Here is a 15,384-nt window from a genome sequence, read left to right as displayed (position 1 = left end):
GGTGTTCCAGATGCAATTGGCCATTCTTCTGTGAAGGTACCCTATTGTTGACACCTTGGGCACTTTTATGGCCTTAAGACTGTAACTTTGTAACCAAATAAATCCCCTTTATAAAAGCCAAAAAAAAATTATGATACATTACTGAAAAACCATTGTGTTCTTAGTAACTAAAACATTCTTCAAGGTTGCTTGTGCACTACAACGACTGCAGCAATTAGTGTTCTCAGCTGTTAGTCAGTTTAGTAGTCAGTTCATTTCAGCCAATATATTTTCATCTTTTGCATGTTATTTTTTTGTTATATTTGCATTTTTAGTGTTAATGTTTAAATTTACATTGAAGTTTAAAAATTGGTGAAACTTAAATCTAAATAAAACTCAGAATAGCTTCATAAATATCAATGTTAATGCCATTATCCTTACAAAGAAGATTGAACTATCTTTAGAAAAGATGAAGAATTGTCTTTAAAAAAGGGGGAACTATTCTTATAAAATGATGCTGTTGGACAGTTACTATCACATGCCCGCTGTGAACATCATTCTCCTCAACACCAGTCTTCATACAGAGGTTGAATGATGGTTTACTACTTCAGAAGGATAAATAGGGTAGTAGTTCCCCAAATGGCTAATCATAAACTCACAAGTTAAGGAGTCAGTGCTTTTCTTAAACAGATTTCTGACCCTACTCCCAGAGATTCTGATTCATTAGGTCTTGGTTGAAGCCTAAAGATTTGTATTTTTAGAGTTCTCCCTTTTTTTCCTGATGATTATCCACATTTGGGTATGAGGAATTGTTATCCATTCTGAAATCTCTTAGAATATCCTTATATTAACTCAAATCATTAAAAAAAGCTTTTTTTAAAATGCAATTTTATTGATATATATTCACATACCACACAATCTATCCAAAGCATACATTCAGTGGCTCACAGTATCATTAAATAGTAGTGCATTCATCACCACAATCAATTTTAGAACATTTTCATTACTTTCAAAATAAAAAAGTAAAAAGGAACACTCAAAACATCCCATACTCTTTAATCCCCCATATTATTTATTTATTTTTGTCTTTATTTTATTACTCACCTGCCCATATTTTCACATGATAAAAGCTATATAGTTATACAGTTGTCATCAAGAATCAAGTCTACTGGATTACAATTCAACAGATCGGGTGTTTCCTTCTAGCTATTCTAATACACTAGAAACTAAAAAGGTCTATATATATAATGCATAAGAATAACCTTCAGAGTGACCTCTCGACTCTATTTGAAATCTCTTAGCCACTGAAACTTTATTTTGTTTCATTTCTTTTCCCCCTTTTGGTCAAGATGGCTTTCTCAATCCTATGATGCCAGCACCAGGCTCATCCCTGGGAGTCATTTCCAACGTTGTCAGGGAGACTTGCACCCCTAAGAGTCATGTCCCACATAGTAGGGAGGGTCATGAGTTTATTTGCAGTTGGCTGAGAGTCCACATCTGAGCAACAAAAGAGGTTCTCTGGAGGTGACTCCCTAAGCTTTTGATTAATGGTTAAGATTAGAAATAACTATGAAGAAAATTTCTTTCTTTTGCAGAAAGTTAAAGTGGAGATACTATTGCATTATTCAAATTCATTTGTAGAAAGATTCATTTGTTGATTTCCTCAAGTCAGCTTTTACAAGTATTCTAACTCATAATGTTTCTTTTAGCCTTAACTACACGGAAGGTACTACTTACAGCAGATTTTGTAATATAATTATTTCCTTTCCCTGATCTTTTTAAACTGATTTCTAGTTCTTTTACATTTGATTTAGTTGGTTCTATTGTATCTGTGCCTTTAATCATAAGTTTCCTCAAAATGTTTTGTAAATAGATTTAAATGAATAGTAAATTAATGCAAAAGTTTCTCCTGCATCTGTCAGGAAAATTCTGAGAGGTTATAATTCATGGTATAAGAGGAAAAACTGCTGCAGTATTGTTGCAGCTTATCTGTAGTTTATGCTTTTTGCCTCTTAACAAATTTGCCGTCCTTGGATGAAGAGATATTTTTTCCAAGTAGTATAAAATTGTGTGTATGTGTGTGTAAATGTTTGGTGTGTATGATTGTTTAGCTGCCTCTGGCAATCACATTATCTGATTGTCTTTTCAGGTCCAGTGTAGCTGAATTTCAGTCAGATTTAAATTTGTGTAACTAATATACAAGGGTACTAAAATTTTTGCCTAAGGTCTTTATTAGTCTAAGAGATAATGTTTTCAAGAAACTGCAAGGTGGTATCTAAATATTGAAAAGGCCACCTCACTCACTCAGTCATTCTTTCAGTCATCAAAGATCTATTAAATGCCTGTGGTTTTTAAGGCACTGCAGGTCCCTGCTCCTAAATTGTTTGCAGTATGGTAGAAGAGATGTAACTTTGTAATACAAGGCATAGTGGAATGTTTATTGTTTTATCCAAAATTGGGATGTTGGAGGACAAGAATAAGCTTGGAAAGCCCATTACTGTGACTGGGCAGCCAAATTGTTCAGGGTATTTTGCACAGGAGGCTGGAGATAAGTGTCTCGTCCCTCTGTGGGCAGAGAGTAGAAACTGAAAGAACATCCAAGTGAAACCTTTCCTATTGTGTGTCCAAGCAAAGACATTTTGGAACTGAACTCTCCCACTTGAATTATAGCTTCACTTTCTATCACATTGATGCCCCGTAAAATCTATATATAATCAGTAGCAATACAGTTCTTGAAGACAAAAACTATAACAAAAAAACATGTGCTAATTTGTCACAGAGGTAAACAGGGATGTTCGGAAAGTTCCTCGCATACTTTCACAGAAGTCCTTGAGTTAGCTAACTGAAGGCTTTGATGCACTATTTTCTGTTACAAATGCTTCCATGTCCACAGCATCTTGGACTCTTAGTGGGTTTTTTTCCACAGACTCTTTCAAAATCTGTATCTCTTTCAAAACTGACACTCATAACTCAACTGTATGTGAATTGTCTTTTAACTTGGCCAAAGAACAGTGTTCTGAGTTAACTATTACTTCCACCATAAAACCAGATAAAATACAATTTGGAATAAGAATTTGCCAACAAGTTGGAGCAAAATGGCCTTTAGTGATACACTTAAAATATATAAATATTTCACTAGTCCGGGGAATTTATCTCTAAGTGGTCCACCATATATACCTAAATTTAATTTTAAGTAATGCATCCCAGCAACATTCCATTCACAAACATTTATGGAATGTCTATAGAGTGAAAGGCAGTACGGGTCTAGAGAAACATAATGTAGAAAAATCAAGGTCTCCTTTTTAAGGGAGTTCTTGATCTATAGTACAGGGCAGTAGAATACATAAGTTTGTGATACAGTAACATAAATTCTAGAGTAGTTTTGTCTACAAAGTAGAATGGGGACTTCAGGGTAGAGGCAACCAGCTCTGCCAAGGATGTTAATGAGCTGCCTCTTAAAGGAAGGGACATTGGAGCTGGGTTTTTGACAAGTTTTCCAGGCCAACCTTTCTTAGCTTTCTACCATTAGAAGAATAACGTGTCATTTGTCTTATTTTATATGAAATACTCCTGTGGGCCCAGTCAGATTTTGATCAGAACATAAGTTTTGTAGGGAAATAAAGCATAGTCTATCACAGGGGCTTTTTCTTTTTTTAATTTATAGAAGATTTTATAAGCATGCAATTAATGAAATAACCAGATCTAAAATTAATAGCCATTTTACAAGAAATGTTATAATAAAGCTACTCATTTTTTAAAATATTGAACTTCATTTTTTTAATGGACCCTGATTTTTTTCCTTGTGAATTCTACTCTACAGGTAATATTAACGAGGTAATCAAGTATGTTGGATTATGATTTATGCCATGCACTGGCTCATTTCATTTTATCAACAATTATTTTATGTAGACACTACTTTTCCTATTTTATATATTAGGCAACATGATCAGAGAAGTTAAATAATTTGCCCAGTGTCACTCAGATAATAAAATGGCTGTGTTCCTAATCCAGGCAGATAGGAGCTAGGACCTGTGCTCTTAACTACTGTGGTATAAAATTACAATGCCTTTATGAATAGAAAATATCTAGATGGATAGAAACATTTTTGACAGTGAATTCCTTGGGGGAATTGGGTGGGCCAGGCAAGAAAGATTGCAGATAATGTGGACTTTCTTTTTTTAACTTTATACCTTGTCTGCTACCTAAACTTTAAAAAAAAAAAAACTTTCATGATAATAAAAATGATAGAAATAAAACAAACCTTAGTCATAGAATTTCAAAATTTTTAACAGATTTAACTTGATATCAATATTACTGTAGTTTTTACTCTAATTTTGGCATTGCAATTAATGTGTCTGTGCTGGCCAAAATGTTGGTTGTGTCTTTCTTTTTTTTCTTTTTCTTTTTTTGGCTTTTACAAAAGGGGGTTTATTTGGTTACACAGTTACAGTCTTAAGGCCATAAAGTGTCCAGGGTAAGGCATCAACAATCAGGTACCTTCACTGGAAGATGGCCAATGGTGTCCGGAAAACCTCTGTTAGCTGGGAAGGCACATGGCTGGTGTCTGCTCCAAAGTTCCGGTTTCAAAATGGCTTTCTCCCAGGATGTTCCTCTCTAGGCTTCAGCTCCTCAAAAATGTCACTTTTAGTTGCTCTTGGGGCATTTGTCCTCTCTTAGCTTCTCCAGAGCAAAAGTCTGCTTTCACGGCTATCTTCAAACTGTCTGTCATCTGCAGCTACTTTCTCATCTTTGTATTCTTCCAAGTGTCCCTCTTGGCTGTAGCTCCTCTTCAAAATGTCACTCTCAGCTGCACTGAGTTCCTTCTGTTTGTCATCTCATTTATATGGCTCCAGTGATTTAATTTAGACCCACCCTGAGTGGGCGGGGTAACACCTCCATAGAAATTATCCAGTCAGAGTCATCACCCACAGTTGGGTGGGGCACATCTCCTCGGAAACATTCAAAGAATTGCAATCTAATCAAAACTGATACGTCTGCCCATACAAGATTACATCAAAGATAATGGCGTTTGGGGGGACATAATACATTCAAACCGGCACAGGAGGACTTCCAGGTTTCTGGCTTGGGCAGTGAGTAGATGGTGGTGTCATTCAATGGGATAGGTTACAATGAAAGAGAAGCCGATTTGGGGGGGTGGGGTGAGGAATAGATAAAATATCCAACTGAGGTGCCTGTTAAGACATACAATTGGACGTGTCAAGTTGACAATAGGATATCTGGGCCTAGCGCTCAGCGGAGAGATTTTAGGCTGGAGAGCTTGATTTTGGGATCATCTGTGTGAAGGACAACTGAAGCCATGAACACGGGTGAGACTCCAGAAGCAAATGCTGTGCCAGGCTTCGTGGGCAGTCCTGTACAATCTCTGGCTTGGTGCAACATGGTTCCCACAGCCCCGACATCTCCAGTCATCTTCACCTGTCTGTGTGGCCATGGTCCTGGGGGTTCAGAGCAATTGGTTGTGTCTTTCTCTTTCATAGTACATTCACATCTGTATTCACTACATATGCTTCTTCATTCATTCTTGCCTTATTTCTTATTAATGCTGCTATCTATCAATAATTTTCAGAAGAAGACTCATTTAACAATAAAATCACAACTCATAAATTCTTGCCCATTGCCGGTGACAGTAAAGACTAGACAGGACATGGGTTACACCCCCTTCCCAATGTGTTAGCTGTGACTCCGCCTCTATGACCCACTCCAGAAAGCCTATCAGAATGTCTCTCAGTGAAAGACATTAGGACACGGCCAGCCTTGAGTTCATTCAACTTGTTTTTTAGGGAAATTGTTCATAAACCTAAGTACCTTGTTATTAGTTGCAAATAACTTACAACACATCTTTCAGCTGACTGGGGCACACCAGTGTGTCACTAAAGCCAGCTGTTGGAAATAGCAGCTCCAAGTAGAGAAAAGGAGGAATGGGTCCCAGCCTGAGGGAACGGAATATGCAAAGACACATAGGTGTGTAAAGCAGCTGGTGTATTCCAGGAAAACAAGAAGTTGGTGTGGCTGGTGCTTCCGGTGCAAGGGATGGCAAGGGTGAGGAAATATTGGAGATTAAACTGGACAGATTCAGACTAAACTTCAAAGGGCCTTAGAGCTTTCAGTTACTGGCTCTGTGACCTGGGACACACTTGTGACCTAAGCCTCAGTTTTCCCATCCTTATATGCAAACAATAATACCTACTTCATAAGATTGTGAGGGTTAAATAAGAAAACGTGTGAAGGGCCCAGCATGGAGCTGTACACAGCAAATGTTGGTAGAAACTCATCTTACTTGTTCCTGTTGAGATGAAAGGCAGTAGAAAGCCTTCAGAATTCAGGAGAAAAGGCACATTATCATAACAATTGCCTTTATTTAAGGGACTGTGTTCTAACAGCATCATACAGGGTAGTTTGGAAAAAGGTGAAGTGGTGGGGGTGGGGCAGTGTTACTATATTGAATCATATTTAATTGAAGTAAATTCTGCTAGGTAGGTTATTTCTTAGCTTCTTAGATAGGATTTTAAATATTCTGAATACTGAATTGACTTTCATGGAGCCTGAAGTCTTTCTATTACTTTTCAGGGACTACAGATACCTAGTCTTGGTCACACGTTTTTTTTTTTCCCTTTTGTCATCATGCCTTCTTGCTGGTTTCTGGTGTCCACTATTGCCACAACACTACTGCATTCTTGTGCATTCTTCCTTGAAAGGCCACTTTAGGTTTAATCTATGTTTACTAAAGGTTTGAAATAAGAGCTTCTCTTGCATTATGATCCTGGGAATTCTATCATCTACTTTTGCATTACAGGATTCACCTGATACTTAAAGACTATACTGTAGGCTAAACAAGAAAGTAATTTCACAAGGACATGTTATTTTAATAGTTTTTTAAAGCATCATGGTAAACAGACCCATATTTAAATATTGACTTTTTCATTTACAACTTGAATGGCTTTAGGCAAATTACCTATCTGCTCTAAACCTCAGCTTCTCAATATATAAAATTGGGGAAATAGCACCTGCCCAAGGACATGAAGGTTACTGTGAGGATTAAATGAGATTAAAACAGTACCTGACTCATAGAAGGTGTTTAAATGTTAATTTATTTTTGGATTCCCTTAAAATAAAACCTCACCTGGGATATTTTCTGTTTTGTTTTGTTTTGTTTTTTAGGCAGCAGATTGTCCTGGGAAGCTGTTCATCTTCCATTCCTCCTTGCCAACCGCTGAAGCGCCAGGGAAGCTCAAAAACAGAGATGACAAAAAACTGATTAATACAGAGAAAGAGAAGGTACTTAATATACAATTGCCCTTTGAGGTGTTGCAGTAGGTTGGATATGTACCCCAACAAACACATGTTCTTAATCCATGTACCTGTATGAACTCATTGTAAATAAGATCTCTTGAAGATGTCATTTTTAGTTAAGTTGTAGCCCAACTGAAGGAGGGTAGGTCTTAATCTGGATTGCTGGAGACCTTATGAAGAGAACCCAGAAGTCACCAAAGCCGGAAAGGAGAGTACATCACCATGTGATGGGAGATAGAGATAAAAGCCATGGAACCTCCAAGATTGCTGACAGTCAGCACTAGAACACTATAGCCTTGCCAGTATCTTGATTTTGGACTTCGTCTAGCCTCAGAACCCTGAGTCAATAAATTCTAGTTGTCTAAGCCAACCCATTGTGTGGTATTTGGATAGCAGCTCTGGCAAACTAAGATAGGTGTCCATATGTCAGTTATTAAAAGAGGTTAAATAAAGAAAGAATATGTCCTTCAGGTAGGAAGTAGGGGGTGGGGGGCATTGCTGAATCTAATTTATAAGTCCAGGACTTTGTCTATTACAGGAATATTTTGAATTGCAAATAATTCAGGAAATTTTATATTCCAAGAAAAACTGTCTAGAAATTAAAATAAAGCCCCAAACTTTCTTAATATATAATCCATGTAAGAGAGACTGAGGGATAGATAAGACTGTTATAGAAATGGAAAAAGTTTGGGGAGGGGGAAGGGATGCCAAAAGAAGATAAAAAGGGAGACCACAGCATATGACAACATTCCTCTGAGGCAGAGACGTAATGCAGGAGCTAGAGATGCCTGCTCTGATAAGTACCACACCATGGGTTGACTTAAACAACTGGAATTTGTTGATTTCCAGTTTTGGAGGCTAGCAGTCTGATACCAAGGTATTGGCAGGCCTTGCTTTCTCTTGGAGGTGGTAGTGTTCCAGCAATCCTTGGTTTCCTTCTCTGGTTTCCTCTGACTTCTGGCTTATACTGACTACTGGCTTCTCATGGGTCCAGTTCTCTTTGCTTATAAGGATTTCAGCCAGATACATTGAGGTCCACACTGATTCAGTTTGCTCTCATCTGAGGGGTCTTCGAAGATCCCATTTACAAATGAGTCCACACTTTAACTAATAATAACATCTTAAAGGTCCTCTTTACAAATCGGTTCACACCTACTCAGGATGGGGGATAGGACTTGAATGTGTCTCTAAGGGGGTCATGAATCAGCCTCCAACATATGCCTTTCCTCAAACCCTCTGACAGTGCAGCAGGGGAGGAAAAGTCAGGGAAAAGGCAGAAAGCATGGAGGGTAGGGATCCAGCTACTGGCCACATGACATCAGAGAAGTTACTAACCTCTCTGAACCTCATCTGGGACTGTAAAGTGAGGACAGCAGTGCAGTACCAGCTTCATAGGACTGCATGAGGATCAAATAAAATTGTGCACATACTTACATTTTTTGCTTGATATGAGACTGGCACAGATTAGGTACACAATAAATGGCTATTGCCCTGATGATGACCACAACCCATTTCTTCTGCCCAGTTTGATTCCTGGACAATACATGTTTTCATTTTAAAAGCTCAAAGATAATTCAATAGAAATTTAAATTCTGTTTAAGATTTTGTAAATTTCTAACATTTTGTGATTTTCCTTTTCCTTTTTTGCATCTTTTCCTTCAGGTACTTTTCCAGCCCCAAACGAATGTCTATGACTCTCTGGCCAGGGACTGTGTGACTCATGGCTGCTCCGTGACGCTCTTCCTCTTTCCCAGTCAGTATGTGGACGTGGCCTCTCTGGGTCTTGTTCCTCAGCTCACTGGGGGAACCCTTTACAAATACAACAATTTCCAGGTAAATGCCAGCAGTTTGTTCACCTCCTTTTTCTAATTTATTTTGGTGTTTAGCTTGTAAGTTAAGAAAGCTGTGCCCCCTTGTGGGCAACTGGCAGATACACAGTCCAAGAGTAGATGGAAAACAATGCCTCTGCTAAGCAGTTGCTTTCATGCTTCCTGAGTGTTTGGAAACAGTTTGAACTCATTCTGTCTCAGAGTTAAGTATCAATATAAGCTTTCATAATAGGGAAAATATACTTTATATAAAATGTATATAAGCTGTTGCTTTAAAAAGTGACTAAATATTTGTTTTCAACTGTTGGAGTTTGGGAGAGTCAAATCATTATACTCTCTCTTCCAAGCCCAAATTGAGAGACAGATAGAAGAGATGATCAAAATGTCAGCACTATAACTGACCTAGGTTTGTGGGCAAGTGGACTTGCTAATGCTTCACCCCTGAGTTTGTCAGACTTACACACCCAGGCACTTGGTGGGCACAGGTACAAGCTTCTCCTGTGGACACCTGCCCCCTCGAAGCCTTATTGCAGAGCAGAAAATGTTTGCCTCCTGCATGCAGCTGCCTCCCCAAAAAGAAGACCCAGAGGGGTCTGAGCTATGCATACCCAGTTCCTTTTTCCAAACTTACTGAACAGTTAAGTGCCTCCTCCTTTTGAAAAGAGAAATGAGGGGACAGGAGTATACTTCCAAATGGAAACTGGGAGTGGGAATGAGTGTTTCCCCAAACGTAAATGACAAGTGTGAATTATCATTTAGTTTATTTATCATAGATTAAATTATTTTCAATTGCCTGGAGACATTTATATCATAGACTTAGTTAAAGGATTTCATAAGACCAAAGATTGCAAATAAAATAAAGTTGAAGAAGCTTTAAGAATCCTTTCCAAGATTTCTGGGTGAAATAAGCCTTTTTACACTTACACTAGAAAATAAGTTTTTGATAATCATATAGAATTCTGATTCTGGAATATTGAAGCACAACAAAGCCTTCTGTGCTAACCAATTTCAGTTCCTTTCCCAACCATGGAATTAAACTTTATCTGACACTTTATTTCTTACTACCTAAAAAAGGACTTTATGTCTTCAATTCCTTATTGATGAGGCTCTGGCATATGTGAATAATCCTTCCTTGTTAAGCCCCTTAGCATTAGCATGGTCATCAGCTCTAGAGTAACTTAGCTTCAGAGACCATGGATGCACTATAATATAACCATCCAGGTTTATTACATTTTTTTCTATTCTTTAAACGTCGTTGATTTATGTGTTAATCCTGCGTAGTTTCTGATAGAATAAAGGATATTTATTTGTACATCAACATAGCGGTAATTATTATTGTTTCCTTTGATGTGCTCCCAAAAAAGAAATACTGTTGCTATCCAATAGAAGAAAACCCTCTAGGATATAAACAGGGAGTAAAATATTTTGTAAACAAAGAGTTTTCATTTTAGCCATGATAGAACTCATTGTGTTTGCTCTAAATTTTTTTGAAATTGAATTACACTGTGGTATTTCTTTCTCATCTTTAAAATGGAAATTTTTAATAGTGCCTTTTATTCAGTACTAGTGTAAAGAAGAAATAATACAAACAATGACCAAGAACTTTGCAGGCATCCAATTGAATATAAAGAGCTGAAGAGATTATAATAAAAATTTCTCTCTCTTTCCCTCCATCCCTATGATTTTGAAGGGGACCAGAAGGAAGGATATGTGTGCCTGCTTCTCTCTCACCTTTTAATAGTATTGGTGAGAATTTCTTAAAGGACTTCACTGTCCAGGTTGGATGGGAAGCTTTAGAAGCTTGTGCTCAGTCTGTTTGCTCCTTTTGGTGGGCACACAGCTCAGTATTGTGCACACATGCATACTGCATAAATGTTGCTGTGTTGTGAATTGTGAAAAGCCCACAAGAAATATGGTGAGAGTAGAATATTTAACAGGACTGGGAGAAGGGGCTTTGTCTCATGAACTATCCTCTGACTTAGCTTCACCAAGTTCTGAATGTGAAGAAGAAATGAATACAACTCCCAACTCCAGGGTCTTTACCCAACCTCTAAGGGGTGTTATTATGTCTTATTCTTGTCTCTAACTGTAAACCCCTGAGTGGATCATTTACTCAGTATCAGTTTCCCCATTTGCAAAATTTAATTAATAACTGATAACTGATCTTCCCATTCAAGTGTTGTGAAAATGAAAGAAAATACTAGATGTTAGTTTAATTTGAAAAGTTAAGAATCACTGTCTAAATATCTCATATCTCCTTTAACCAAATAAACATAAAATATGCACGGAAGTATGCTAAATCAGTATTTTAAAAATAACTGTTACTTTAAGTACTTTTACTGCCATCTGGTGGACATTGTTCATGCTTTATTTTTTAGATGCACTTGGACAGCCAACAATTTTTGAATGACCTCAGATATGATATTGAAAAGAAAATAGGATTTGATGCTATTATGAGAGTTCGCACCAGCACAGGTAATTATAACACGCTGTTTTTGGGGGTCTCTGTTATGATTGTTTCCTCTTCAAATTAATAATAGGCCAACAAAGAAAATAACAGTAAAATAAGGAGAGGCAAAATTTCCCTTTCCCTCATCCATAGGTTTCAGAGCCACTGATTTTTTTGGTGGAATTTTTATGAACAACACGACCGATGTAGAAATGGCAGCCATTGATTGTGACAAGGCAGTCACTGTGGAGTTCAAGCATGACGACAAACTCAGTGAAGACAGTGGAGCCTTAATCCAGGTGATATAAAAGTTATTGCCGTTTTTTGCATTTTAGTTTATTCCTGAGACTGGCCAGTGGGGAGACTAAAATATCATCAAATGTGTTAGTTTTTTTCATTAAACAAAAACCAACTCTATTTCTCCAAAGGCAAAAGTCATTAGAGAACTCAGTTCTGTGGTTTCTCTATACTCTGAATCCTATATGCTACTTTATATGAAGTAACAATTACATGTCATTGCTCGAGAAAGAGCCCAGTAAACTTGTGGTCAGCATCCTGGACATCAGCAAACTGTTTTCCAGCAGTGTTCCATTCTTTCAGGCTTCAGCCACCCATTCGCTTCTTTGTTGCACTGCTATCATATTTTAGGCACCATGTTAAACACATTATCATATTATAACCAAGATAAAAGGATTTAGTTTTGTAGTAAATAAGGTTAACTAAAGGTATAAGAACTTTGAATTAAAACAAGAAAAATTATGTCTAATGGTCAGAGTGTTCAGACACTAGCTGGCATTCTTAAAGGATGGGGAGATGTTGGCATTGAGTTGAGAAAGAACCTAGTTAAGGTTTATTTTCCATTACAGATATTTGGGTTATGTCTTTGCATTCTTGAAATCTATCTATCTATATATCTGTCTGTCTATCTATCTATCTATCTTTCTATCTCTTCAGCATACGACTCAAGCACCCTCAAAGATAACTGTATATTTTTAAGGGAAGTGAGCCTTGAGTAGGACTGTGAGAACATAAAGGTATTGTTTCTAGACCTAGATTTCATGGTAATAAAATCTGAGTTCATGAAATGCATGCTACTTGTGGAAATGCAACCAGATATTTACATGTGAATAGCCCAGTAATTTAAACCAGTGAAATGCTACATAGAACCCCACTGAATGAATTGGTCATTATTCTTCCCTTACTTGTTGTCATTTAGTCTTTAGCAATAATGGAAAAAAATCTGTGGAAAAATTTAGAAGTCTTTTAGCTGGGCATACTGTTCTGTAAATGCAAATAAGATTATCTAGCTTGGGAGGATATGTTAACCAGAAAAGCATGTGACCTTCATGTTGCCTCTGCAGTGTGCTGTGCTTTACACAACGATCAGCGGCCAAAGAAGACTTCGGATTCACAATCTTGGTTTAAATTGCAGCTCCCAGTTAGCTGATCTCTATAAGAGCTGTGAGACAGATGCCCTTATCAATTTCTTTGCCAAGTCAGGTAAGGCTTTGCTTGTCCTCTGGTCAGCATGCTTGCCTAGTAATTCAGTCAAGCCTTGTTAGTTAATTGAGTCAGTAACTGAAAAGTACTGTGGTGGCACAAGCCTTTGGTGGATAAATTCAGAACTTTTAAAAGCAAAGGGTTACTGAGGATAGTTAACATCTCTTAACTCTAGATTAATAATGGGATAACTCAGTTCAATCCCACACTATACAGTTTTATTTAAAGTTTCCATCCCAGAGTAGGGGTGAGGGCATGAGTTGAAATTTAGGAAAGTGATATTTAGGCTCTTATTATAGTTTGTGACTGTGCCTTTTAGCCCATGGGGATAATGGAAGAAAACTGTCCCTAAACATCATCCTGAACTTGCTTATCCATACCATGATAAGGATGAAATGGGATGGGACCCAAGGCTGGATTTTCTCTGGCTTTCCTCATGAGATTCTACACCAAGGTTTAGAAAAAAGAAGCAACCCATCCTGTAGAAATTCAGGACATCGGAAGTTGGCAAACTGGCCTTTCTTTTCTTTATATGTAGCATTCTGATTCTAATATTCTAAGGAAAGATCTAGACCAATTGTCTACCTGTCACTGTAGGTAGGGCCCTTGTTCTCCACTTGCCAGATCATCACAAATAAATTTAACAATTTTTAAAAGTTGTCTTTCCTTGCTGAAACAAATTTATTCTTTTTAAATTATTATTTGAAGGGATGAATTTATGAGCTACAACACTGATGCCCTTTTCATTGTTTTGTGCACATAGCTTTTAAAGCAGTTCTACACCAGCCCTTGAAGGTCATCCGGGAAATCCTGGTTAATCAGACTGCCCATATGTTGGCATGTTACCGAAAGAATTGTGCAGGTCCATCTGCAGCAAGCCAGGTAAGCTATCTATTGTGCATCAATATTAAATGATACAAACAGCTACTCATTCCTTCAGCATATACCTATTGAGGGCTTGTGACATTCAGGCACTTAGATAGATGCTTTACACTAGAACATACAATCAAGAAGGTTGAGATGCAGGTTTTGGGGGACTATGGTATTTTCATAGCCAACATAAAAAACTTAAGGCCTTACAAGATGCATGAACCAAAAAATGTGCACATTTGCTGTGTTCACAGTCACTACATTATATATAAATAAAAAGAGTGCTATATTTAAGAAGTGTCACAATATAACAGGAATTTCTTTTGCATATGAAGATAGACATTTGGTTGTGAAATATGTGTGCTTACTTACTTTTTAGTCATGCATATCAGCAATCAAAGTTTTGACATAAGCTGGTGGCAGTAATGGCATTCTTTATTATGTAAACATAAACATAATTTATTTTATAAACATTGGAGTTTTTTATTTTTGAAGATTATTAACAGATACAAAGAGTTTTGAAAGAATAGTCTCTGGACTATTATCTAGTAATTTGAAATTTTAGCAGACCCTTTAAATAAGCCTCATTTAACTTCTATCCAGTAAAAGAAAAAGTAAAATCTTAGTCTACATTTATTTTTGTATCCCTTCTCTTGTCCACATTCTTCCCTATGTCAATCAAAGTTAGAATGCCATTTGTTATAGTTGCATGTCGAATATCTGAATATAAAATTTGATTAAAAGAGAAGACAGTGAGCAACAGATGGGAAAAGCTTCTGGCTCATTCATTATCAGTAGTGGATACTGAGGAGGTGTGGACCCTGCCTTGATCAGGATGGCACAATGAGATGCTTCAGGGCTCTGTCCCCCAACAGAAGCTTTGAGCAACCAGCAAGATCTGGTAGAAACATCTTTCTCAAATCTCTAGAAAACAATTAAAGGACCTCAATATCAGGACAAACAGCAAATCAAGAAAACAGCTACTTAAAAACGGAGAGGATCTTGTGGTGCCCTGGCTGGTCCCTCCCTTACCCCTCACTGGCTAGGTCCTGGTTCTGGAGGGAGCAGAGTAACCCTCATATGAATACTGAAAGCATGTACGTCTGGTCCAGTCTGTCTAGTTTTGGCCTGAGGGACTCATTATTCTAGCACTTGCCCTCATGTAGAAGGTGGCACACAGAGTTCTCCAACAGAATGCTGTGGTAGAGCAGTCAAGTGGCTGCCTGGGGCAAGAGATTGCTGGCTGTAAGGTATGTGTTGTAGTGCCCAGGACCTTGAGGAAACTGTTTCCTAGAGAAGAAGGGGCATTCTTATCCATGTAAATGGGGTATTCCTAGGGCCCTCATACTCATGCCCAAGAAAAGACACATGTGCAGAAAGGATCAGTGCAGCCCCTATGCTTTGACCTGGAGCTATTCTCTAAACTCATTGTATGGATAAACTCTG

At 37.7% G+C, this 15,384-nt stretch overlaps 1 protein-coding gene across 2 annotated transcripts in view; it reads left to right on the top strand.

Moving 5' to 3' along the window:
* Positions 1 to 15,384, top strand: part of SEC24D (SEC24 homolog D, COPII coat complex component) — a 113,804-nt gene that overhangs the window by 77,739 nt on the left and 20,681 nt on the right. For both annotated transcript variants that reach the window (XM_037830552.1, XM_037830553.1), the window contains exons 14-19: positions 7,159 to 7,275; positions 8,953 to 9,123; positions 11,498 to 11,594; positions 11,722 to 11,867; positions 12,930 to 13,068; positions 13,832 to 13,950. In XM_037830552.1, coding sequence (XP_037686480.1) covers positions 7,159 to 7,275; positions 8,953 to 9,123; positions 11,498 to 11,594; positions 11,722 to 11,867; positions 12,930 to 13,068; positions 13,832 to 13,950 — 789 coding nt within the window. The remainder of the gene's footprint in view (positions 1 to 7,158; positions 7,276 to 8,952; positions 9,124 to 11,497; positions 11,595 to 11,721; positions 11,868 to 12,929; positions 13,069 to 13,831; positions 13,951 to 15,384) is intronic.

The sequence above is a fragment of the Choloepus didactylus genome, chromosome 3, assembly GCF_015220235.1.
Source record: "Choloepus didactylus isolate mChoDid1 chromosome 3, mChoDid1.pri, whole genome shotgun sequence".
NCBI lineage: Eukaryota > Metazoa > Chordata > Mammalia > Pilosa > Megalonychidae > Choloepus > Choloepus didactylus.
The sequence above is the reverse complement of the archived record's forward strand: the minus strand, read 5'-3'. Positions and strand labels throughout refer to the sequence as shown.